Genomic DNA, 24,055 nt, shown 5'->3' with positions numbered 1-24,055 from the left:
TCTCGTACTCTGTGGAGTTTAATCTGTTCAAGTTCCCACAATTACCAGTTTGATTATGTTCCATAGTTTATTAGCTCTCGTGCCCTCCTCTTCCTCAGTTTAGGGAGTCAGGGTTAAGAGAATAATCAAGAAACCAGGGCAATGTTGCTCCTCCACTTCCTATAATTAGTCTTATGCTTTTCTCCTAGACTTGTCCCCCCACTCCTGTGAGTTAGGGAAGAGGTTGCTGGAAATAGATACTGATGAGAGGGGTGATAGTAATCTTGAGGATGCCTTTTTCCTTTAGGACAGGTTTCAGAGTAGCAACCATGTTAGTCCGTATTCGCAAAAAGAAAAGGAGTACTTGTGGCACCTTAGAGACTAACAAATTTATTTGAGCATAAGCTTTCGTGAGCTACAGTATCCGATGAAGTGAGCTGTAGCTCACAAAAGCTTATGCTCAAATAAATTTGTTAGTCTCTAAGGTACCACAAGTACTTCTTTTCCTTTAGGGTACAGCTCATCCTTCAACCTCTACAGAAGAGAATACTTCATTTCCGCTTAAGTATTTTCAATAGCTGCTGTTCAGTGTGGTAGATACTTTGGACTGATAAGTGTCAAGAAAGACTCATCGATATTTTAGGAGCCCCATCACAAATGCAGAATTGCTTTATCAGTAAATGAGAAGCTACTGGTACATGCCAAGATTATTTGGCATGCCTCTTAATCCATTTCACCCATGGTGAAGAAAACTGCCATCTTTGACATCCCACAACAGGTTAGAATATTTTTTTCTCCCACCCAGCTCCTCGATTGTTGGTAGTCTCAGCTACGGTAGTGAAATATAGTGCCAGGAGCTCTTCCCATCCTCCTCCCCAACCCCTTTTCACGGGGCCCTCTCTGAAAAGTTTGCTTTGGTAGGAACTTACCACCCACTGTGGTTGTCAGAAAAGTTCCTCAAATGCAAGAGGAAAAATTTTTAAATGTGTGGTTTTTTTTCCCCCCTAATTCTGGAAAAGTGGCCTCAATTTGTAAGAAAGTGCAACAGTTTTGAAGAAAAGTCATAAGTCATCAAGGTCTTCTCATAGTGTGTATAACAAGAAAGAAAAATAAGTTAACAGCAGAGAGTAAACAGGAAAACTTTGCAACTTTGGATTGATCCCTGCCCTATGACCTTGACCTTTCCAAAGTCATCCTACTCTTCTAGAGCACTCTTCTGAGTCCCTATGCAATGTACATAAAAAAGGCAATAAGAGGAGGTGGTTGGTTTTTTGTTTTTTTTTTACATACATTAGGAAAAGGAGAAAGACGAAGGAAAGTGAAGGTCCTCTATTTAGTGTGGAAGGAGAGCTAATAACTGTTGATATCAAGAAATCTGAGGTGTTTATTGCCAATTTTGCTTCAGTCATCACTAAAAAGATTAATGGTGACCCAGATACTCAACATAATTAATATTAACAATAAGGGGGAAAGAACCGGTTAAAAAATATTTAGATAAGTTAGATATATTCATGTCAGCAGGGCCTGATGAAGTTCATCCTAGGGTACTTAAGGAACTAGCTGAAGCAATTATCTTTGAGAACTCATGGAGGATGACTGAGGTCCCAGAGGGCTGGAGAAGGGTAACCTATCTTTTTTTTTTTTTTTTTTTTTTTTTTTTCTTTTATGGGTGTTTGTGCGAAGAGGATCTGGGGAATTATAGACTGGTCAGCCTAACTTTGATACCTGGAAAGATGCTGGAACAAACTATTAAATCAATTTGTAAGCAGCTAGAGGATAATAGGTTATAAGGAATGGCCAGCATGGATTTGTCAAAAGCAAATCATGCCAAACCAACCTAATTTCCTTATTTGACAGAATTACTGGCCTAGTGGGTAGGAGGGAAAGAGAGAGTAGACATGAAATATCTTATTTTTTATAAGGCTTTTGATACAGTCTATGTGTTTGATTTAAGGATGAGTGCCAGTTACTCCAGCAATGTATTCGTTCCCACATTGCATCCATTCACTGCTTCCAGTTCCAATATATTTTCTGACATCCCTTCACTAATGAACTTGCAAATACTTTGAAGGGCATATCTTTGTTCAACCATACTTTTATCCACCCGCCCCCCCCCCCCCCCCCCCCCCCCCCATGATTGTAATGGGTGATTCAGATCTGGGCTGGAGAACCCATTTAGATCATATGACAGTATAGGATCTGTCTGTGAACAATGAAAGGATGAGATTGTATATAAATATATTAGAGCTAAGAGTGGTGCTTCTTACCTCAGTCTTCCTTCCTCACTTGGCTTGCAGATATAGCTGTAATGTGTACCCTGAGGCTGGGAAAGTTTGATTTAGTCCAAAAGAATGGGAACTGATGAAAACAGAGGTACCAAATTGTTGTTTGAGGGCAAAACAGTAAGAGCTTTCCCCTCTGAAGCATAGACTTCCTTGTTGAGAGTTTGCAAGACTGTGTACTAATGCACCGATCTAGGTTTCTTATCATTGGCTCCCCATCACTGTATCACTTGAACACTGCTCTAGAACATTCAGTGGCCGGACCTAGCAGAGATGTAAGTTACTAAATGGAGACACGCTAGGAACATGGAAGATCTCACTTCAGTTCTAAGGAACAATCTGGGACTGCAAAATTCATTCCACACATGGATGGAAAAAATTAACACGTGCCCTACTGACAGTGCTACGAGATCCAAATAACAAAACTGGTATTTTCACCAATTAGAATTACACGAGCTCCTTTTGGTCTTACGTTCATGATAATACAGAGAAGTGGTGGCAGAGAAAAACATACAAGAAACCTCTGAATCTCTTCTAATAAGAAGGTATACATTATTAAGGCTGGATGTCCTCAGTTCTTGAAGATGTAAATCAGTTCTTTTGGAGGCTAGGTTTCTTGTTCAGTAAAAAAAAATAGACTCTGCCCACATATCTACACCAGCAACACCATCACAGGACCTAACCAGATCAGCCACAAACCATCACCGGTTCAATCACCTGCACGTCCACCAATGTAATATATGCCATCATGTGCCAGCAATGCCCCTCTGCTATGTACATCGGCCAAACTGGACAGTCCCTACATAAAAGAATAAATGGACACAACTCAGATATTAGGAATGGCAATATACAAAAACCTGTAGGAGAACACTTCAGCCTCCCTGGACACACAATAGCAGATTTAAAGGTAGTCATCCTGCAGCAAAAAAACTTGAGGACCAGACGTCAAAGAGAAACTGCTGAGCTTCAGTTCATTTGCAAATTTGACACCATCCGCTCAGGATTAAACAGACTGTGACTGGCTCGCCAACTACAAAAGCAGTTTCTCCTCCCTTGGTGTTCACACCTCAACTGCTAGAAGAGGGCCTCATCCTCTCTGATTGAACTAACCTCATTATCCCTAGCCTGATTCTTGCTTGCACATTTATGCCTGCCTCTGGAAATTTCCACTACATGCATCCAACAAAGTGGGTATTCACCCATGAAAGCTTATGCTCCAGTATGTCTGTTAGTCTATAAGGTGCCACAGGACTCTTTGCCGCTTTTACAGATCCAGACTAACATGGCTGCCCCTCTGATACTTGTTTTTACTGGTGGCACATATCTGCCCATTACCTCAATATTGGTGCACGTAACAAAATTCATTCCACACATGGATGGAAAAAATTAGAGGGAACATTAGTCATAACTTCCAGCAATGAGTTTTTCCTCATCAGTTGATGCAGTGTATTACTCAATAGCTGTCTATAAAGGTCTTCCTTTAAAATTCTGGCTTGAACTTGGGTATACTCCATGTGCTTTAGTATTTTCTGTTTTGCTTTTACTTTGGAAATATCTCACTTTATACATTCAACAATGAAATAATTAAGTCTTTAATAAGGAAACAAGAATAGAAAATATATCACATCTGGTGTGGTTGAGTCCAGTTACTATGAGAACCATCTGGTATCTCATTCCACCAGAACTGTAATGGATTTTATCACATTCTCTGACCTGAGTGTTTGCTGACAATCCAGGAAAGTAGGATTTTGTGTTTTAAGGTATTTGTTTAATTGCAGAAGTGGACGTCACAAGTGTGAAATGTGGCTGAACTAATAGTGCTTTTAGGATCCAGGGGCCTGATTCAGTGCCCATTGAAACACACATGAGTGACTTCAATGGGAGATGGATCAAACCCCATTCTTATTGGGGCCTGTGTGCTCTACCATAATATAAACATTTAATAAAAAAAACTTTACTTTTCACAACTTTGGAGAATCTAAATCTCATCCTTTGTGTTAAAATATTTTCCTTTTATGTGTTCATGGGGAAACTACAAAAATATGCATTGCGTTTGTGTGATCATTATTTGGCAGTAAGTTTACTATGGACACTTCACTGTCTCCTTGTTTTTTATTTAAAAACAAGAGAAATTTAAAGCTAGTACTTGACTGAATCTGTTTAACCTTTTATCAGGAGTATGATGAGTTGGCAGAAACACAAGGAAAGCTGGAAGAAAAGCTCCAAGAACTTGAAGCCAATCCACCAAGGTAAAAACAAAAAACCCACCACACACTAGCTGGAGAGCGATCAGGAAGGCTGGTGTTTCTCATTGCATTGATGTACTTGGGGTCAGGAAGGAATTTTCCCCCAGGTCACATTGGCAGAGACTCTGGATTTTTTTTTTTTGCCTTCTTCTGCAGCATGGGGCACAGGTCACTTGTTGGTTTAAACTAGAGTAAATAGTGGATTCTCTGCAATGTGAAATCTTTTTTTTAAATCATGATTTGAGAACATCAGTAAGTCAGCCAGAGTTTCTGGGTCTATTTCAGGAGTGGATGGGTGAGGTTCTGTGGCCTGCAAAGTGCAGGAGGTCAGAGTAGATCAGTGGTTCTCAACCTTTCTAGACTACTGTACCCCTTTCAGGAGTCTGATTTGTCTTGCATACCCCCAAGTTTCACCTCATTTTAAAACTACTTGCTTACAAAATCGACATAAAAATACAAGTGTCACAGCACACTATTACTGAAAAATTGCTTACTTTCTAATTTTTACCGTATCATTATAAAATAAACTGGAATATAAATATTGTACTTACATTTCAGTGTATAGTAATATAGAGCAGAATAAGCAAGTTGTATGAAATTTTAATCTGTAATGACTTCTCTAGTGCTTTTTACGTAGCCTGTTGTAAAACTAGGCAAATGTCTAGATGAGTTGATGTACCTGCTGGAAGACCTCTGAGTACATGTACCCCTGGTTGAGAACCACTAGACTAGATGATCACGGTGGTTTCTGTAGTCAGATGTCTGACTGTGTGTGTTCTCTCTGTGTGCTGTCCCAGCTCTGCGAAGGCAGCTGGCACAGCGGATCTCGATCGAACACCTCCAATGATCACAAGATCTGTTAAGATACGAAGGCACTAGGTTAGGTTTATTGCTGACAAAGCACGGTCCTAACTCCCCGGATCATTGTCTACAGTTACACTAGCACATGTATGCCTGTGACAGTGGACGCAACTCAGTACGTGATGAGACTTTCCACTATCCCCTAAGCTGGCCAAAGACACTCCCTCTGAGACTCCATTTTATACACCAATACAAGAGGCTGAGGGAGCTGGGCTTGCTTAGTCTGCAGAAGAGAAGAGTTTGGGGCGGGGGGGGGGGGGGAGATTTGATAGCAACCTTCAGCTACCCCAAGGGGGGTTCCAAAGAGGATGGAGCTTGGCTGTTCTAAGTGGTGGCAGATGACAGAACAAGGAGCAATGGTCTCAAGTTGCCATGGGGGAGGTCTAGGTTGGATATTAGGAAACACTATTTCACTAGGAGGGTGGTGAAGCACTGGAGTGGGTTCCCTAGGGAGGTGGTGGAATCTCTATTCTTAGAGGTTTTTAAGCCTGGCTTAACAAAGCCCTGGCTGGGATGACTTAATTGGGGTTGGTCCTGCTTTGAGCAGGGAGTTGGACTCTTCCAACCCTAATCTTCTATGACTCTAAGTTATGTATTAACATCCTCCTCTCTCTCCCCCGCCCCCGACATGGCTAGTTGTCACCCATTACCTTGTACATGTTGGTTCGAGCAAAACATCTCTATCCATCATACTGTCGTCCTGACCTTATCTTTGAGAGGTCAGCGTGTTCCTGTTATCTTTGTGTTGGTATGGAGATGTTGTGGAACCATCCTTCTGGAATGCTTTTGCACGAGTGTCCTGTGCCTAGCACTTCTCAGGAATGTGTGTTTTTTTGCAATACCAGCCCTGTTCTCACCAGTTTCTGTGAGCTTGCAAGCAAGCAGAGCAGAGCTTGGCTACTACTTTAGTTCAGGCCTCTGATACTAGGGCTTATGTCTTAGGCTCTCTTTCTACTGCAGTCTCTTCTGGACTTAGTCTGAGTCTATCTCTTTTGGAAAAATGCTAAGGGATATTCAGCTTGTATTGTATTAGCCAAGTGACTTGGTTATGTAAATGCACCCGTAGGAAGTCTGAGTTTCCTCTGTTTCAGAGAAGGTGGCTCATAAAGGAGAAAGGTCATTCTCAGTTACCGTGACCTATTAATCATCCCTATTACAGTAGAACCTCAGACTTAGACACCTCAGGAATGGAGGTTGTTCGTAACTCTGAAATGTTCATAATTCTGACTAAGACGTTATGGAATGCTCCTCAGGGCAGACTGCCTGAAGTGGGGGCTCACAGCTGTGCCAGTGACCTTCAGCGTCTTCACCTCCTAGCCTGGCAAGTGGGGGTGTGCACAGGCAGCTGGTTCTAGCCCCCTGGATGCAAGGGTGATGAGTGAGGCACCCTGGGGCACTATGGTGTCAGTGGACACATGGTGCAGGTTGTGGCCTTTTTTCAGCTGAGCTGCTGCTCCAGCGCGCAGGGCTCCAGCTCCAGTAGCAAATGCTCTGGGCCAGGTTCCAGCAGCAGCTCGGGAAGTGTCTTTCCTGGGTTCAGACTGTGCATGCAAGTTTGTCCCCCTCCTGGCCATGGGGGAGGGGGGGTGGCTAACAGGAAAGCAGTGCAGACCCTGCGCTGCACCTGCTCTGCCTGCTCAGGGGCTCACAGCGGTGCCTGTGACACTTAGCATCTTCACTTCCTACCTATAAGTGGCTGCCGGCCATGTGGCGAGGAGGGGGTGGGGGTGGGGACAGGCAGCACAGACGTGCCTACCTTTAAGATGCAATACAGGCACAGTACAGTATTTGCTGGTGGTTTTTGTGTGTATGTATATGTCTTTGCTGCTGCCTGATTGCTTACTTCCGGTTCCACGTGGGGTCTGGTTGACCGGTCAGTCTGTAACTCTGGTGATCGTATCTTTGAGGTTCTACTGTATAACTAATTCCATTAATGCCTGATCCAGATAATCTTTTAAAAGATTTGAAATCCCCATTAATTAGGGATCCCCAGTAGTGGTGTTTGAGTTGAGTTTTTGTTTTCTTGTATGGTGCTGTACATGCTTTTGTACTTGCCCATTGTGCACCATTTGTTTGTTTTCCTCATTTTCAGGTCTCCACTTTGCTTCTCCCTGCCTTCTGTTTATTTGCAGTTATTTCCCACTAATTCATTTACCATTCCAGCCAGTCCATCTCATTGAGGCACATGCAGGAATATGCACTCCATTATATCCTTGACTGCTTCGTCCCTACAGGTGTGAATTGTCCCAAGTTATGGGACCTGCTCTCTATTTTGGAAGACTTTTCTACAATGTAAAAGATCTTTCACTTAAATATTTGTTACTACTTAGCCTAATTCATTCTTTCTCAACTTCATCCCATTCTCTGAGCTCATGCCTCTTTGACCCATCCTAAATAATTTCTCATTCCTTTGTGTTTATTCTCTACAAATTCTTCGGTCTGTATTGAGCAGGATGTTAGACTAGATGATCATAATGGTATTTAAAATCTATGAAAATATTTATAGAGTCTGTTCTCCATTAACTTAGCTAAGATACACACTCAATGGAATAAGGAGTCCAGTGGCACCTGAAAGACTAACAGATTTATTTGGGCATAAGCTTTCGTGGGTAAAATACCATTTCTTCAGATGCATGGACTGAAAATTACAGATGCAGGCATTATATACTGACACATGAAGAGAAGGGAGTTACCTCACAAGTGGAGAACCAGTGTTGACAGGGCCAATTTGATCAGGGTGGATGTAGTCCACTCGCAATAATTGAGGAGGAGGTGTCAATTCCAGGAGAGACAAAGCTGCTTTTGTAATGAGCTAGCCAGTCCCTATTCAATCCAAAATTAATGGTGTTATATTTGCAAATGAATTTTAGTTCTGCAGTTTCTCTTTGAAGTCTGTTTCTGAAGTTTTTTGTTCAAGTATAGCTACTTTTAAACCTGTTATAGAATGTCCAGAGAGACTGAAGTGTTCTCCTACTGACTTTTGTATGTTACCATTCCTGATGTCCGATTTGTGTCCATTTATTCTTTTACGTAGGGATTGTCCGGTTTGGCCAATGTACATTGCAGAGGGGCATTGCTGGCACATGATGGCATATATCACATTAGTAGATGTGCAGGTGAATGAGCCCCTGATGGTGTGGTTGAGGTGGTTGGGTCCTCTGGTGTCGCTAGAGTAGATATGGGGACAGAGTAGGCAACAAGGTTTGCTACAGGGATTGGTTCCTGGGTTAGTGTTTCTGCGGTGTGGTGTGTAGTTGCTAGTGAGTATTTGTATCAGGTTGGGGGGCTGTCTGTAAGCAAGGACTGGCCTGTCAATATCTGAGAGTAAAAGATCGTTTTCCAGGATAGGGTGTAGATCGTTGATAATGCGCTGGAGATGTTTTAGCTGGGGGCTGTACGTGATGGCCAGTGATGTTCTGTTATTTTCCTTGTTGGGCTTGTCCTGTAGTAGGTGATTTCTGGGTACCCCTCTCGCTCTGTCAATGTTTCCTCATGTCCCCAGATGGGTACTGTAGTTTTAAGAATGCTTGATAAAGATCTTGTAGATGTTTGTCTATGTCTGAGGGATTGGAGCAAATTTGGTTGTATCTTAGGGCTTGGCTGTAGATAGTGCATCGTGTGGTGTGTCCTGGATGGAAGCTGGAGGCATGTAGGTAAGTATAGCAGTCAGTAGGTTTCTGGTACAGGGTGGTGTTTGTGTGACCATCACTTATTTGCTCTGTAGTGTCCAGGAAGTGGATCTCTGTGGACTGGACCAGGCTGAGGTTGATGGTGGGGTGGAAATTGTTGAAATCCAGGTGGAATTCTTCAAGGGCCTCCTTCCCATGGGTCCATATGAGGAAGATGTCATCAGTGTAGCGCAAGTAGAGGAGGGGTGTTAAGGGACAAGAGCTGAGGAAGCATTGTTCTAAGTCAGCCATAAAAATGTTGGCATACTGTGGGGCCATGCGGGTACCCATAGCAGTGCCGCTGATTTGAAGATATAAGTTGTCACCAAATCTGAAATGGTTGTGGGTGAGGACAAAGTCACAAAGCTCAGCCACCAGGTGTGCTGTGGCTTCATCAGGGATACTGTTCTTGGTAGCTTGTAGTCCATCCTCATGTGGAATATTGGTGTAAAGAGCTTCTACATCCATGGTGGCCAGGATGGTGTTTTCAGGAAGAACACCAATGCATTGTAGTTTCCTCAGGAAGTCGGTGTTTCAAAGATAGCTAGGAGTGCTGGGAGCGTAGGGTCTGAGGAGAGTGTCCAAATAGCCAGATAATCCTGCTGTAAGAGTGCCGATGCCTGAGATGATGGGGCATCCAGGGTTACCAGGTTTATGGATCTTGGGTAGCAGATAGAATACCTCTGGTCGGAGCTCTAGGGGTGTGTCCGTGTAGCTTTGTTCCTGTGCTATAGCAGGGAGTTTCTTGAGCAGATAGTGTAGTTTCTTTTGGTACTCCTCAGTGGGATCAGAAAATAGTGGCCTGTAGAATATGGTGTTGGAAAGTTGCCTGGCAACCTCCTGTTCATAATCTGACCTGTTCATTATGACTACAGCACCTCCTTTGTCAGCCCCTTTGACTATAATGTCAGAGTTGTTTCTGAGGCTGTGGATGGCATTGCGTTCTGTACGGCTGAGGTTATGGGGCAAGTGATGCTGGCTGTTCACAATTTTTGCCTGTGCACGTCTGCGGAAGCGCTCTATGTAAAAGTCCAGTCTGTCATTTTGACTGTCAGGAGGAATCCACGCAGAATTTTTCTTCGTGTAGTGTTGGTAGGAGGGTTCCTGTGGGTCAGTGCACTGTTCAGTGGTGTGTGGAGAATATTCCTTGAGTCGCAGATGACAAAAGTAGGCTTCCAGATCACCGCAGAACTGTATCATGTTCGTGGGGGTGGTGGAGCAGAAAGAGAGTCCCCAAGATAGGACATATTCTTCCGCAAGGCTAAGTGTGTGGTTGGATAGATTAACAATATTGTTAAGTGAGTTGAAGGTACCACTGTTGTAGCCCCCTGTGGCATGTAGGAGTTTAAATAGTTTACTGTCCTTTTTCCTCTGTAGAGAAGTGAAGTGTGCATTGTAAATGGCTTGTCTCATTTTTGTAAAGCCCAGCCATGTGAAAGTTTGTGTGGAAGATGGGTTCTATATGAGAGTCTCCAGTTTTGAGAACTCTCTTTTCTTGTCTGCTGTACAGGATGCCGAACAGGGGGTTCCTCAGTCTCTTTGAGAGCGTGTGGCCCGGTCTCTCACCATAGTCAGTGTAGTATGTCGATTGCAATGGACTTTTTACCTTCAGTCCATTTGGTGTGATGTCCAGCTGTTTGCACTTGGAGAGGAAGATGATGTCTGTATCTCTGCGAGTTTTTTGTTGAGGTTGTTGGATTTCCACTCCATACGGCTAAATTTAGTGCCGTGCATGGCTACCCCCTGATACTTGACTCAATGGAATATTTCCTCCTGTTGTAGGTCCACCCTCTTGTAATAATATTCAATCTCGATTTAAAATTGGTCCGTGATGGAGAATCTACCACAACCCTGGGTAAATTGTTCCTCTCACTGTTAAATTCAGATTGGCAATGAGGTATATATTTTTATGCCTCATTTCCAATCTGAATTTGGCTAGCTCCAGTCATTGGATCACATATCTTTCTCTGCTAATTTGAAGAGCCCATTATTAAATATTTGTTCCCCAGGTAGGTACTTATAATCTGTAATCAAGTCAACCTGTGACCTCTTTAAGATTGAGTTCCTTGAGTCAGTCACTATAATGCATGTTTTCTAATCCTTTAATCATTCTTGTAGCTCTTCTCTGTATCAATGTCCTTCTTGAATTGTGGGCACCAGAACTGGACATAGTATTCCAGCAATGGTCACTTCAGTACCAAATACAGAAAAGATATGACTTCCCTACTCAGGATTCCCCTGTTCATCCAGCCAAGGATTTCATTAGCTTTTTTGGCCAACAGCATCACACTGGGAGCTCATGTTGAGTTGTTCATCATGCCCCTCAAATCTTTTTCAGAGTCACTGCTTCCCAGGATGGAGTCCCCCATCCTGTACAGAATAGCCTACATATTTTGTTCATAGATCTATAATTTATTCTTGGCCATATTGATCCATTACTAGATGGAAATGTAGAATTAATAATAATGCAGAAAAGGCGGAAGTGTTCTGTATATCTGTTCTGTATTTGAGGGGAAAAAAAACAGGTGATATAGTCTCATGATACGGTGATAACATTCTTTCCATTCCACTAGTATCTCTGGAGGATGTTAACAGAAGCTACTAAAGTGATACACTTTTAAATCAGGAAGTCCAGATAACTTGCATCCAACAGTTCTAAAAGAGCTGGCTGAGGAGCTTGCTGGTCCATTAATGTTGATTTTCAGTAAGTCTTGGAGTATTGGAGAAGTTCCAGAAAACTTGAAATTTTCAAAAAGGATAAATGGGATGACCCAGGTGATTATAGGTCTGTCGGCCTGACATCTATCTGTGCAAGGTAATAGAGTGGCTGATGCAGGACTCCATTAAAAACTAAAGAAAGGTAATATGATTAATGCCAATCAGCATGGTTTATGGAAATATAGATCCTGTCAAACAGACTTGTAATCTCATTAAAAAAAAAAAACAAAACAAAACAGCAGTTTTGCTTGATTAAACTAATAGTGCTGATCCACCTCCACAGGCCCCAGGGCGGGACCTTGTCGGGAAGCTAGGAAGCACTCTCATAAGAATTAATCTAAGTCTTCTGTAAAGTCCATTTCAGTGAAGTCCGAGATGCCTGCAAAGAAGCCTGCTCGCTCAGTCCACGAGGACTTAGGATATACTAAGTCCCAAAGGCATGACAAGAAAGCCAGAAGCCTTGGGCTCCATCGGTTCTGGACTGTGTCCCATCGGAACCATCATCCCCGGTGTGATGCTGCACCCCATATTCTTCATAGTGATATTATTATATGATTATAGCATAATTATGATCCAGTTTATGACAGACAGGTCATGTGAGATGTCATTGGAAAAGTTATGATTTGCTGAATATGATTATCCTATGTGTATGCATGTATCATTTTTGTATCTGAAGTTATGAATATTGACTCTGTATTTCAAATGTAGTTACACCTGGATAACGCCCACTAGACAAGTTGTTTTCAGTCTAAATAGTGGGTGGGGAAGAGCCTATTCACGGCAATGGGCCATTGGGAAAAAAAGTAGGCCTGAGGAGAAGTTTATCTCCCACCTGCGGCGCCTTCCTGAGAATGCTACAGACAGCCTCCAAGTAATGGCTGCTATGACTCTACAAGGACATGACCCTAACCCTAACCATGTCTCTAGACTCCATCTTGGGATGTCAGTATTTTTCCACAGATTAGTCTGGGAACCAAGCTTTGGTAATAAAGGGTTCCTGCCATATGCAAGAGATGCATAAGGCAGGGAGTGGTATCATCTGGTGGTGTTTGCTCCTCACACAAGGAACAAAGACTGTTGCTGGATCCAGGCTAAAGGGATTTCTAGCCTGTGAATGAGACACTTGGGGATTCCAAGCTCTAAAGCAAGTGCAGTTTGCCCCTTAAGAATCTGTGGACTGCTTATATCATCTCTTAGGGTGAGAATCTCCTATTCATATCCAATCTATTTAGTATATTAAGCTTAATTTGCGTTTTTTGTTTATTTGCTAGGTAATCTGCTTTGATCTGTTTGCTATCATTTATAATTAGAACTCCATGTCTCTCATGGAGGTTGTGGAAGTCACAGATTCTGTGATTTCCTGTGACCTCTGTAATTTCTGCAGCAGCCAGCGTGGCTGACCCCAGGGCCGCCCAAGCATCTGGCCCCAGAGCCAGCTGCTCAGTCATCCCTGGGGACAGCCACACGGGCCGTTGCTAGAGCAGCTCTGCAGTCAGCTACCTGGGTGGTCTCGCAGCCAGCCGCACCGGCGGCAGCTCTGGCAGCCCCGGACAGCTGCCAATGCAGCTGGCCCCAGGACTCCCCCTCCTGGCAGCGGCTGGAGAGGCAGCAGGCCTGCTGGGGCTCCCTCTCCCCCGGCAGGGCCCAGAGTGGGGGTGGGCCTCTTTGGTTCTTCCCCTGCAGTGGGCACCCAGCTTTCCTCCCCCATCCCCTGCAGTGGACCCCTCCAAGATTCAATCATGACTATTTTCAGTAAAAGTCATGGACAGGTCATGGGGCCTTGATATTGTGTTTTTTGCCCATGACCTGTTCATGACTTTTACTGAAAATACTCATGATTAAATCTTGTCTTATTTATAATCACTTAAAATTAGGGCTGTCCATTAATCGCAGTTAACTCACACGATGAACTCAAAAAAATTAATCGTGATTTTAAAAAGTTAATCATGATTAATTGCAGTTGTAATTGTACTGTTAAACAATAGACTACCAATTGAAATGTATTAAATATTTTTGGGTGTTTTTCTACATTTTCAAATACATTAATTTCAGTTAAAACACAGTATACAAAGTAGAGTGCTCACTTTATAGTGTTGTTGTTTTAATACAAATATTTGCACTGTAAAAATGGCAAACAAAAGAAATAGTATTTTTCAATTCACCTCATACAGGTACTGTGGTGCAATCTCTTTATGATGAAAGTGCAACTTACAAATGTAGATTTTTGTGACATAACTGCACTCAAACAAAACAATGTTAAGCTTTAGAGCCTACAAGTCCACTAAGTCCTACTTCTTGTTCAGCCAGTCACTAAGACAAACAAGTTTTTCGTTTAGGGAAGATAAAGTTGCCTGCTCCTTATTTACAACGTCACCTGAAAGCGAGAACAGGCGTTCTCATGGCACTTTTGTAGCCGGCATTGCAAGGTATTTGTGCCAGATGTGCTAAACATTCGTGTGCCCCTTCATGCTTCAGCCACCATTCCAGAGGACATGCTTCCATGCTGATAATGCTCATTAAAAAATGAGTGAATTACATTTGTGATGGAACTCCTTGGGGGAGAATTGTATATCTCCTGTTCTGTTTTACCCACGTTCTGCCATATATTTCATGTTATAGCAGTCTCTGAGGATGACCCAGCACAGGTTCATGTTATGAACATGTTCACAGCAGATTTGACAAAACGCAAAGAAGGTACAAATGTGAGATTTCTAAAGATAGCTACAGCATTTGACCTAAGGTTTAAGAATCTGAAGTGCCTTCCAAAATCCGAGAGGGACGAGGTGTAGAGCTTGCGTTCAGAAGTCTTACAAGAGCAACACTCCGATGCAGAAACTACAGAACCTGAACCACCAAAAAAGAAAATCAAACTTCTGCTGCATCATCTGACTCAGATGATGAAAATGAACATGCATTGATCCGCACTGCTTTGGATGGTTATCGAGCAGAACCCGTTACCAGCATGGACACACGTCTTCTGGAATGATGATTGAAGCATGAAGGAACATACAAATTTTTAGTGCATCTGGCACATAAATATCTTGCGACACAGGCTACAACAATGCCATGCGAGCATCTGTTTTCACTTTCAGATGACATTGTAAACAAGAAGTGGGCAGCATTAGCTCCTATACATGTAAACAAATTTGTTTGTCTGAGCGATTGCCTGGACAAGAAATAGGACTAAGTGGGCTTGTAGGCTCTAAAGTTTTACATTTGTTTTTTATTTTTGAATGCAGTTATTTTTGTACATAATTCTACATTTGTAAGTTCAACTCTCGTTATAAAGAGATTGCACTACGGTACTTGTATTAGGTGAATTGAAAAATACTATTTCTTTTGTTTTTTACAGTGCAAATATTTGTAATGAAAAATAAATATAAAGTGAGCACTGTACACTTTGCATTCTGTGTTGTAATTGAAATCAATATATTTGAAAATGTTGAAAATATCCAAAACTATTTAAATGGTATTCTATTATTGTTTAACAGTGCGATTAACCGTGCAATTAATTTTTTCTATTGCTTGCTAGCCCTACTTAAAATCTATATTTTGTAGTTAATAAACTTGCTTTTGCTTTATCTTAACCAGTGAATTCGAGTGACGTGTGAGAGAATAACTTGGGGCAAAGGCTGTTGCATATACCGCTCCACATTGGGCGGGGGGGTGAATTTTTTGAGCTTACACTGTACAAGTTCCCTGTGCAGTGCAAGACTGTGTAATTTTGGCTTTATATTCCAGAAGGGGTGCATGCCTGGGGAGATGGGAGTTGCCTTAACTGTAGCCTTCTTATGTAGGGGCTGGTCAGAGAGCCTGCATGTAACTGCAGCGGCTCTGTCCCTACCTGTATGTATGCTGGTGAAAGTGTAGGCTGGAGGGCTTTGCAGTTTGTCACAGCAGTCCAGTGTGAGAGGGCGCCCAGGCTGGTGGGTCAGGGGGCGCAGTGGCATCCCAGTTCCAGGTGGCACCCCGGGGGAACCAATCACACCTGGCTCCTCCGAAACCCAGGATCCATCAGCACCAAGACAGTCCAATCATCACCAGTTACCACCCTCCTTATTGCCTCAGACAGTCTGGGCACCCAGAGTCCCTCTTCCATCACGAAGATCTGAATCCATTGCCACACTACTGGATATCTCCCCTCTATTGGGACCTTCTGTTTTCAGAGAGATAATCTCTCCCAAGAGAGACCGCTGCAGGACAGAGCTGATCACCCCTCCCATACGCAGAATACACCTGCCCTCTAATGCCACTGGAACCTGAAACAGCCACCTTTTGTACTCCCCTTATCCACTACCTAAAAGGCCCGCATGACCCTGGGACCCACCTCTGCCTCATCTGACTCAGAGCCACTAGTACCCCAATAACAATTGACCCCTCCTACTGGGCATATTGGGGACCTTGGGACTAGTAGCCCGCTGCAGATTCAGTCTGGTCTGTTAGGGAGTCCCCTCTTGTCTCCCCTCAGATCTACTATACTGCAGTTCTGGTGCTTCTGCCTAAACCAACAGGAGGACTGCTATCATCATCTCCAAATGAGGTGGTGACATCTGCATCCTCTTGCCCTACCAATGACTTCAGGTAGTTCCAAGACCTTCTCCACAGAGTTGCTGGAGAACTTCAGATTCCTCTGGAGGAGATCCAAGACTCCCAACACAAACTCTTGGACATTCTGCATGCCTCTGGATCCAACATAATAGCTCTCCCTGTTTAATGAAACCATTCTGCAACTGGCTAGGACAGTTTGGCCCACCTGGGCTCCTAGCCTAACAGGGCAGAAAAACGTTGTATATTGGCTAAGGGTGTGGAATTTTTGTTCTCTGACCCAGCTCCCAATTCACTGGTGGCCCAGGCCTCTTTGGAAAGATCCAGACGACTGCATCCCCAGTCTACTCCTGTGGGCAAGGAGGGTAAACGCTTGGATCTGCTGGGAATGAAGGTCTTTTCATGGGCCAGCCTCCAGTTCAGGATAGCCAATTTCAGGCAACAAGAAAAGGAGGACTTGTGGCACCTTAGAGACTAACAAATTTATTTGAGCATAAGCTTTCGTGAGCTACAACTCATCAATTTCAGGCGTTACTGGTTCATGAACTATCCCAAGTTTGAGTTCACCAGCAGCCTACTGCAACAGGACAGAGCTTGTTTCCAGACTCTGATAGATGAAGGCAACTGATAGCCATGACCACCCTCCAATCTGCTGTTGATGCTGCCACTACCTTCTCTAGAGCCATGGTTATTGCTTTCATTGTGCACAGGGAGTAATGACTCTGTGCCTCAGGGTTCCCTACCGAGGTCCAGAATACCATCGAGGACCTCCCCTTCGATGAATCGCACCTCTTCAGTGAGAATACAAGTGAATCCCTCCATACCCTGAAGGACTCCAGGGTCAATTACTTCAATCACTGGGGATAGATATAGCTGCCCCTAAGAGGAAGTTTCATCACACGTCATCCAAATTGAGGTATACAGCTCAGCAGTGTGTCCATCCGAGACCCTATGAACCACCACGTAAGAGGCAAAGGGTTCAGAAGTCCCGTTTCCCTACATCCTCCGCAAAAGGCTTAGCATCTCAATCTCAGCCTCTGGCTTGACAGTATTTTTGGCTGGAGCTTGAGAGCCACAAATCACTAAGCTCAGCGCCCCCCAGTATAGTATTTGGGGGCAGAGTAGCACTCCTTTGCACTCCAGCTGTTGAAATAACAATGGACAAATGGGTGCTGAACGTCATCCTCTCGGCTATATGATCAAGTTTGCATCCCTACCTTCTCCAAAACCTCCAACCCCATCCACCTTCAGGGGACCACACTCACAAGAATATTCTCACTCAAGGTCAGTTCCCTGCTGCAGTGAGGAATAATAGAACACATTCCTCCACAATATCAAGGGAAAGGATTCTACTTGACTACTTCCTAATGCCCAAAAAGAATGGTGGTTGGAAACCAATACTTGAGCTCTGCCATCTCAGCCACTTCTTTTGTGAACTCAGATTTCACATGGTGATGTTGGCAGCAATAATTCCATCTTTAGAAAAGGGCATGTGGTTCATGGGCTCTCAATATGAAGGACTCCTATGTTCACCTAGGTATTCACCCTCTTTCCCCCACAGATGTTTTCTTAGTTTTATGGTAGGTTCTAACCATTTTCAGTACAGAATTACTCCCCTTTGGTATAGCGACCTCCCTGAGTCTTTACCAATGTATTCTTAGTTGTAGCGGCTCTCCTCAGACGTTCCAGCCTTCTTGTCTTCCCATACCTCAACAAATGGCTCCTTGCTGCTAAATCCTACCAAGAGGGTAGAACCTCTCTGATGCTGTCTTTCCTCTCTCTTCGCTGAGAGACAGCATAAGCACTGATAAATCTGTTTCTCCCCCCCCCCCCCCGCCCCCCAAATCTCTGGACTTTATCAGGGCTGCCTTGAATTCTATCACCACAAGAGCCTACCCACCCATGGACAGGTTCCAGAGCATGAATAACATCATAACTCACATCATAAACTACCCTTGGATACTGGTCAAAACATCTCTCTCCCTATTCGGCCACATGGCATTGTGCACTTATGTCACCCATTCACAAGACTCCACCTTAGTTGCCGTCAAGCATGGCGACAGTTTTGACTGAGTTTTGTCCTCCCTCCTATGGTGGACAAATCCCCGTGCATGGGGGTTCCCTTTATCCCCTCCCCTCCTCTCCAGACAGAACCATCATTATGGATGTATCCTTGGTAGGCTGAAGAGCCCACATGAACAAAGGGTGTGGACATCTTGAGAATCCAGGATGTACATCAATATCCTGGAACTGTGGGCAGAATGGAGGATGTGCGAGTCTTTTCTCCTATTCATCTGCTTTCACCATATCCCTGTAAAGTCTGACACTACGACTGACTTCTACATCAACAAGCAAGGGGGAGCAAGATCTGCCTCCCTGTGCGCAGAAGCAGTCAGCCTCTGGAATTTTTGTGTCAGCAATCACATCACCCTGTCAGTAGCCTACCTTCTGGGGAAGCAGACTTCCTCAGCAGACACCTCGCACTTGACCACGAGTGGCAACTTTGCGACATGATGCTGCACAACATTTTTCACGCTGTGGGGAACCCGAACTAGAGATGTATTCGCTTCTCAAACAGACAACAATTGCACCCCATGTTGTTTCAGAAGATCCCTAGGTCACTGCTCCCATTGTGATGCTCTGCTTCTTATCTGGTCAGACCAGTTCAACTATGCCTTCCTTCCGCTGTCACTTCTGCCACAAGTTCTATGCAAGTTCCAACTGGACAGAGTGAGGGTCATCTTGATCGCTGCCTTCTGACCCAGACAGTTCTGGTTCCCCAACCTCCTGCTTATGTCATCTTGCCAACCAATTATACTTCCGACATTCCCCAAGCTCCTGACCCACTGCAACAGCAAGATCAATATCCCGGAGGTCTCTGGAAGTCGCAGAATCCATGACCTCTGTGACATAATCTTAGCCTTAATTATAGATAGGTGCCAAAGGAGTCTGTCATCCTGTTCTCTAGTGGTGTTTGGTGTCCTGCAGCAGACACCAACTAGTACCCCATCTTGTGCTTTATCTGTTAGGACGTTGATCTATAAGCATTCAACATCATTTGCTTCTGAGTTGTTAGTGACACAGAAACAGGTAATGCCATTTTTGACACAGTACCACTCTCCCTCCCGTCTTGCCCACACAGTCCTTCCAGCCTCTTTGCTCAACCTGCTTTCAGTTGAATTCTTTGCTCAACCTGAGCCCGTTATCTTAACTCCTTCTTGTGTTGAATGCCTTCATCTTTGCAAGGAAAGGCCATTCTCCATAAGCCAACACCAAAATTGCTCGCATCTTGTATTATGAAAATATAGTTTCTGTAAGTCTCTCCTCTCTTTTTCCATTGTTCATGTAGGTCCACAATACATCCTGTATCTAGGGAACAACCAATGAATTGGATAGCTAACTGCATTCCAGCATGTTGTGGAATTGCTGCTTGTGGTTCCATAGTTGTTTTGCACCTACCTGGGATTCACACACTTGGTTAGATATGAAGAATATAGAGTGTACTTCTCAAAACTACAGCACTTACTCTTTTTAAGTATAGAATGAATTTTCTGAGAATTTACAAATAAATTGGTTAATTAGTTTAGGAATTAAAATTAATGGGTCCTTTTAAGAAGCTCAGCACTCTTTTTTTTTCCTAGATCTGAACAGAAAACAGATGCTTCACACTTCTATTTGTAATAATGTAGCACCTTAGAGTCCTAGTCATGGACCAGGACCTCACTGGACTAGGTATTGTAGAAACATAGGACAGAGATGGTCCCTGCCCCAGAGAGCTTACAGCCTAAGCTCATTTATAGTTAAATGAGTGAGATCTCACATGGGCTACATTTTGAAGAATTTATTTTCAGGATTATTGATTATTTTTTCAGACATTCTTCATAATTGAAAGTTTCTCCTTCAGTAAGGGCTGACGAATCATGTTCTGCTATAGAAAATTCCATAAAAAACAGCCATTTTTCAAATTGGCCCACATTGCTCATTGTTCTCAAAAGAGTGAGCTCATAACTTGTCCACAGTTGGGTGGATCTCTTGAGAGGGGCATCCATCCTCCTTTGCTCTCGATGGGACAGAGGCTATAGGCAGGTCTTAGCAAAGATGGCTGGGTCCCGTCCCGTCCCCCCGTGTCCCCCCCCCATTGGGAACAATGGTAATCAGAACCATTTTGAATGAGAGCACCTTAACTGAGGCCTGCTGTGGACATGCTCCCATTGAAAATAGTGGAAGACTTCTCATTTTAAGAGGGCAATTCTCCATGCATTCCTATGAAGATTTTTATGCACCAGCCTCAGCTGACAGAAACTTTTAGATATGAAAAATAATGGTAGACAATACCATTAATCCTAAATCTCCCATTTCAAAAGCTGTCCAATTGTACCAAGTCTACTCAGCGGAGAGGAGAGTAAGAGTAACTGGATCTGGGACTGCCCCGTAATAACACAAGGGGAAAAAATAATCAAATGTCTTTTTTTCAAATCCATTTCAATTTTGGACAAAAGACACTGAAATGTGTCTCTCATATTGATAAGGCATGGCATTGCTATAGGGGAAGATTGTGAAAGTACACTGTACATTTTTTAACTCTGCATATTGGGATTTTGGAGTTAAGGGTAAATTTAGAATTTATTACATTTATAATGCTTGATTTGGGAATAATTGTAGCATCCTAGTAATGTATTTTATCCTCAGTGACTTACATGTACTCTCAACCTTACTTCTGTCTTCAGGTAATGTGTCTGGGAATATAAATAGGTTTACAGCTTCAGTTCTAGAACATCTTGAAGCCTGTTCCCTCAGAATTTGTGGAGTGTGTATGGCATGCTTTATGTAGATTCCTGCATCTAAGATCTATAAATACAAATCTTGTTCAGTGCAAACCTCCAGTTACCATTAATATTGCAAATACAGTCTAATGGAGCTAGGCTTCCAACTCATTAAAAGTCAATGGGATTTGAGTGTCTAATGCCTAGGCATATTTGAAAATGACACTCCAAATCAGTTCTGTGCTTTGGTAAGGCTGTCCTAACTCAAGGCCACACTAGCTAGTTTCCATGAAGAAAGCGTCCAGTGTGGAAGTATTTCATGAAGGACAAAATGAAGGTGTTCTGAGTTCTGTACACTACTGTATTGGCTTTATAGAACCGCGCTCATCCCTCTTCACCATGCTTATGCCCAGAATTGCTGCTTGCAGGTAAGTGATCAGGAACTTTGAGGTAGGGTTGTGTTCTGTTTGTGTTCTTCATATTCTTGGCCTCATCTATCGAGGAAGACTGGGCTTTTAAAGGCAATCTTTTTGCTGTATTTCACTCACTGCAAAGTCAACTTTTTTCTTTCCCTTTTCATATTTTTCTAGTGATGTTTATTTATCATCAAGGGACAGACAGATACTTGACTGGCATTTTGCAAACCTAGAATTCGCTAATGCCACACCGCTGTCTACACTTTCACTGAAGCACTGGGACCAGGTACCTAATTCTTTAAAATAGTGCTCATAGATTTAGTACATGCATTTCATTCTGACATGTTTCTGTATGTTAGCAAGCATTTCTAAGAGATTTAAATGTCATGTACCTCAGCATTATCCCTTCAACTTTCATTCTAGATTCTACAGGATATTAACAGAGAGATGGCTAGTTCTTATACACGTTTACTGACAGAGTTCCGGAGGGTTCTGCTAATACCCAAACGGACTATAATTAGTTTATTCTGTTTTATATTTGTTATAGGAAAATAGTCTATACCAATTATTTTGTCAGCAATACAAGGGATTTTCTTCTTGTAATTAAGTTAGGTATAGCACTTTAAGTGGAAAAGTTCCCCATTTATTTAACTCTGTACTGATTGATCTGTTTTGGTTATAAACTTATGTATTTTTATATATTTCATTTTAGGATGATGATTTTGAATTCACGGGCAGTCATCTGACTGTGAGAAATGGATATTCCTGTGTGCCTGTAGCCTTGGCAGAAGGGTTGGACATTAAATTAAATACAGCAGTTCGACAGGTTCGCTACACAGCTTCAGGTAAATTAAGCTCTCTAACTTCAGAAGTTGCACTACCAAGGAGCACTGTCCTTCGACAATTGCCTCTGTTCCTCACAGGATTCACACACTCCTCACACCATGAGCACAGAGCCATAGAAAAGCAAGGCCTGTAGGGCCTGAACTATTTAGGAAGCTTTAACAGGTTTACAAATAATAATTTTTGGTTGCTTGTTTCTTTAGTTGTGTGGGCTCTGCATCATGTTGCAGCTTGAGTTCCTCATGTCCCAGGTACAACCTGACCTGCTGATTCCCATTCATAATGGGATTAAGGTAAATGCAGTAAGGGGTTTTGGTAAGCAGCCTAGCCTGTACTGGTTCTGACAATAGGAATTCAGTGGGAGAGCATTGTGCTACTCAGAAATGTCCATCACAGACCAGCACATTGTTCTCCAAGGCACAGTTCTGTTGGTGCAGGATTTGCTCTGTGGGCCTAAAATGAGACCAAGCAGCATGGGTAGAATCATAGGCTATGTCTACACTAAGGACCTTACAGCGGCACAGCTATACCACTGCAAGGTCTCCAGTGGTAGCTATGTTGGTGGGAGAGCATACCCCTGACTGACAAAAGTTTTACCGACAAAAGTGCTAGTGTAGACATACACAAAGTGTTAGAAGGGATTGCAGGTGTAAACCATTCAAGACAGGTGCCTATTCAGCCTCCTTTTGAAAACTTGCAATGAAGAATCTTCCACAACCTCCGTAGGCAGTCTGTTCCATTGTCCTACTGTTTTTACAGTTAGGAAGTTTTTCCTGAGATTTAATGTAAATCTGCTATGTTGTAGTTGGAACCCATTGCCTCTTTTCCTGCCCCCTGTGGCAAGAGAGAACAGCCTTTCTCCATCCTTTTTATGGCACCCTTTCAAGCATTTGGAGACGGCTATCATGTCGTCCCCCGTCCCCCCCCTTAATCTTCGCTTTTCCAAACTAAACATACCCAGTTCCTTCGGCCTTTGCACATATGGCTTGCATTCCATCCCTTTGATCATCTTTGTAACTCGCCTCTGGATCGTTTCCAGTTTCTCTACATCCTTTCTATACATAGGTGACCAAAATTGGACACCGTACTCTAGCTGAGTAGAGTGGTACTATCACCTCCCGTGACTTGCATGATGTGCATAGTTTATGCAACCTAAAATTGCATTTGCTTTTTTTGCAATAGCATCACATTGCTGGCTCCTGTTGAGGTTGTGATCCGCCACAGCTCCCAGATCTTTCTCAGCAGTTGGCAATATCTCTCCCCCCCGCCCGCCCCCCCCCCCCCCCCCCCGGTAGCTTTGTCATCTGCAAACTTGGTTAGTGTGCTCTCCATTCCTACATCCAGGTCATTAATAAAGATGTTAAACAACTCTGGACCCAAAATAGACCCCTGTGGAACCCCACTTGAGTCCGACATCATTCCATTAATAAAAACAACGAGGAGTGGCACCTTAGAGACTAACACTTGTGGTACCTTAGAGACTAACAAATTTATTTGGGCATAAGCTTTTGTGGGCTAGTTAGTCTCCATCTTTGTTAGTCTGTAAGGTGCCACAAGGACTCCTCGTTGTTTTTGCTGATACAGACTAACATGGTTACCACTCTGAAACCTGATTCCATTAATAGTTACTCTTTGTTTGTGGTTGTTTAACCAATTATGTTGCCACTTAATGGTAGTTCTGTCAAGCCTGCATTTCTCCAGCTTACTTACCAGAATGTGATGTGGGACTGTGTC

The 24,055-nt window shown here is 43.2% G+C and overlaps 1 protein-coding gene across 6 annotated transcripts in view; it reads left to right on the top strand.

The window, feature by feature from the left end:
* The window catches only part of KDM1A (lysine demethylase 1A), a 170,891-nt gene that overhangs the window by 100,544 nt on the left and 46,292 nt on the right, over positions 1–24,055 (top strand). For all 6 annotated transcript variants that reach the window (XM_043532231.1, XM_043532230.1, XM_037881554.2 and 3 more), the window contains 3 exons: positions 4,437–4,510; positions 21,653–21,764; positions 22,191–22,323. In XM_043532231.1, the coding sequence (XP_043388166.1) occupies positions 4,437–4,510; positions 21,653–21,764; positions 22,191–22,323 (319 nt within the window). The remainder of the gene's footprint in view (positions 1–4,436; positions 4,511–21,652; positions 21,765–22,190; positions 22,324–24,055) is intronic.

This window comes from Chelonia mydas, chromosome 19, assembly GCF_015237465.2.
Source record: "Chelonia mydas isolate rCheMyd1 chromosome 19, rCheMyd1.pri.v2, whole genome shotgun sequence".
Lineage (NCBI taxonomy): Eukaryota > Metazoa > Chordata > Testudines > Cheloniidae > Chelonia > Chelonia mydas.
The sequence above is the reverse complement of the archived record's forward strand: the minus strand, read 5'-3'. Positions and strand labels throughout refer to the sequence as shown.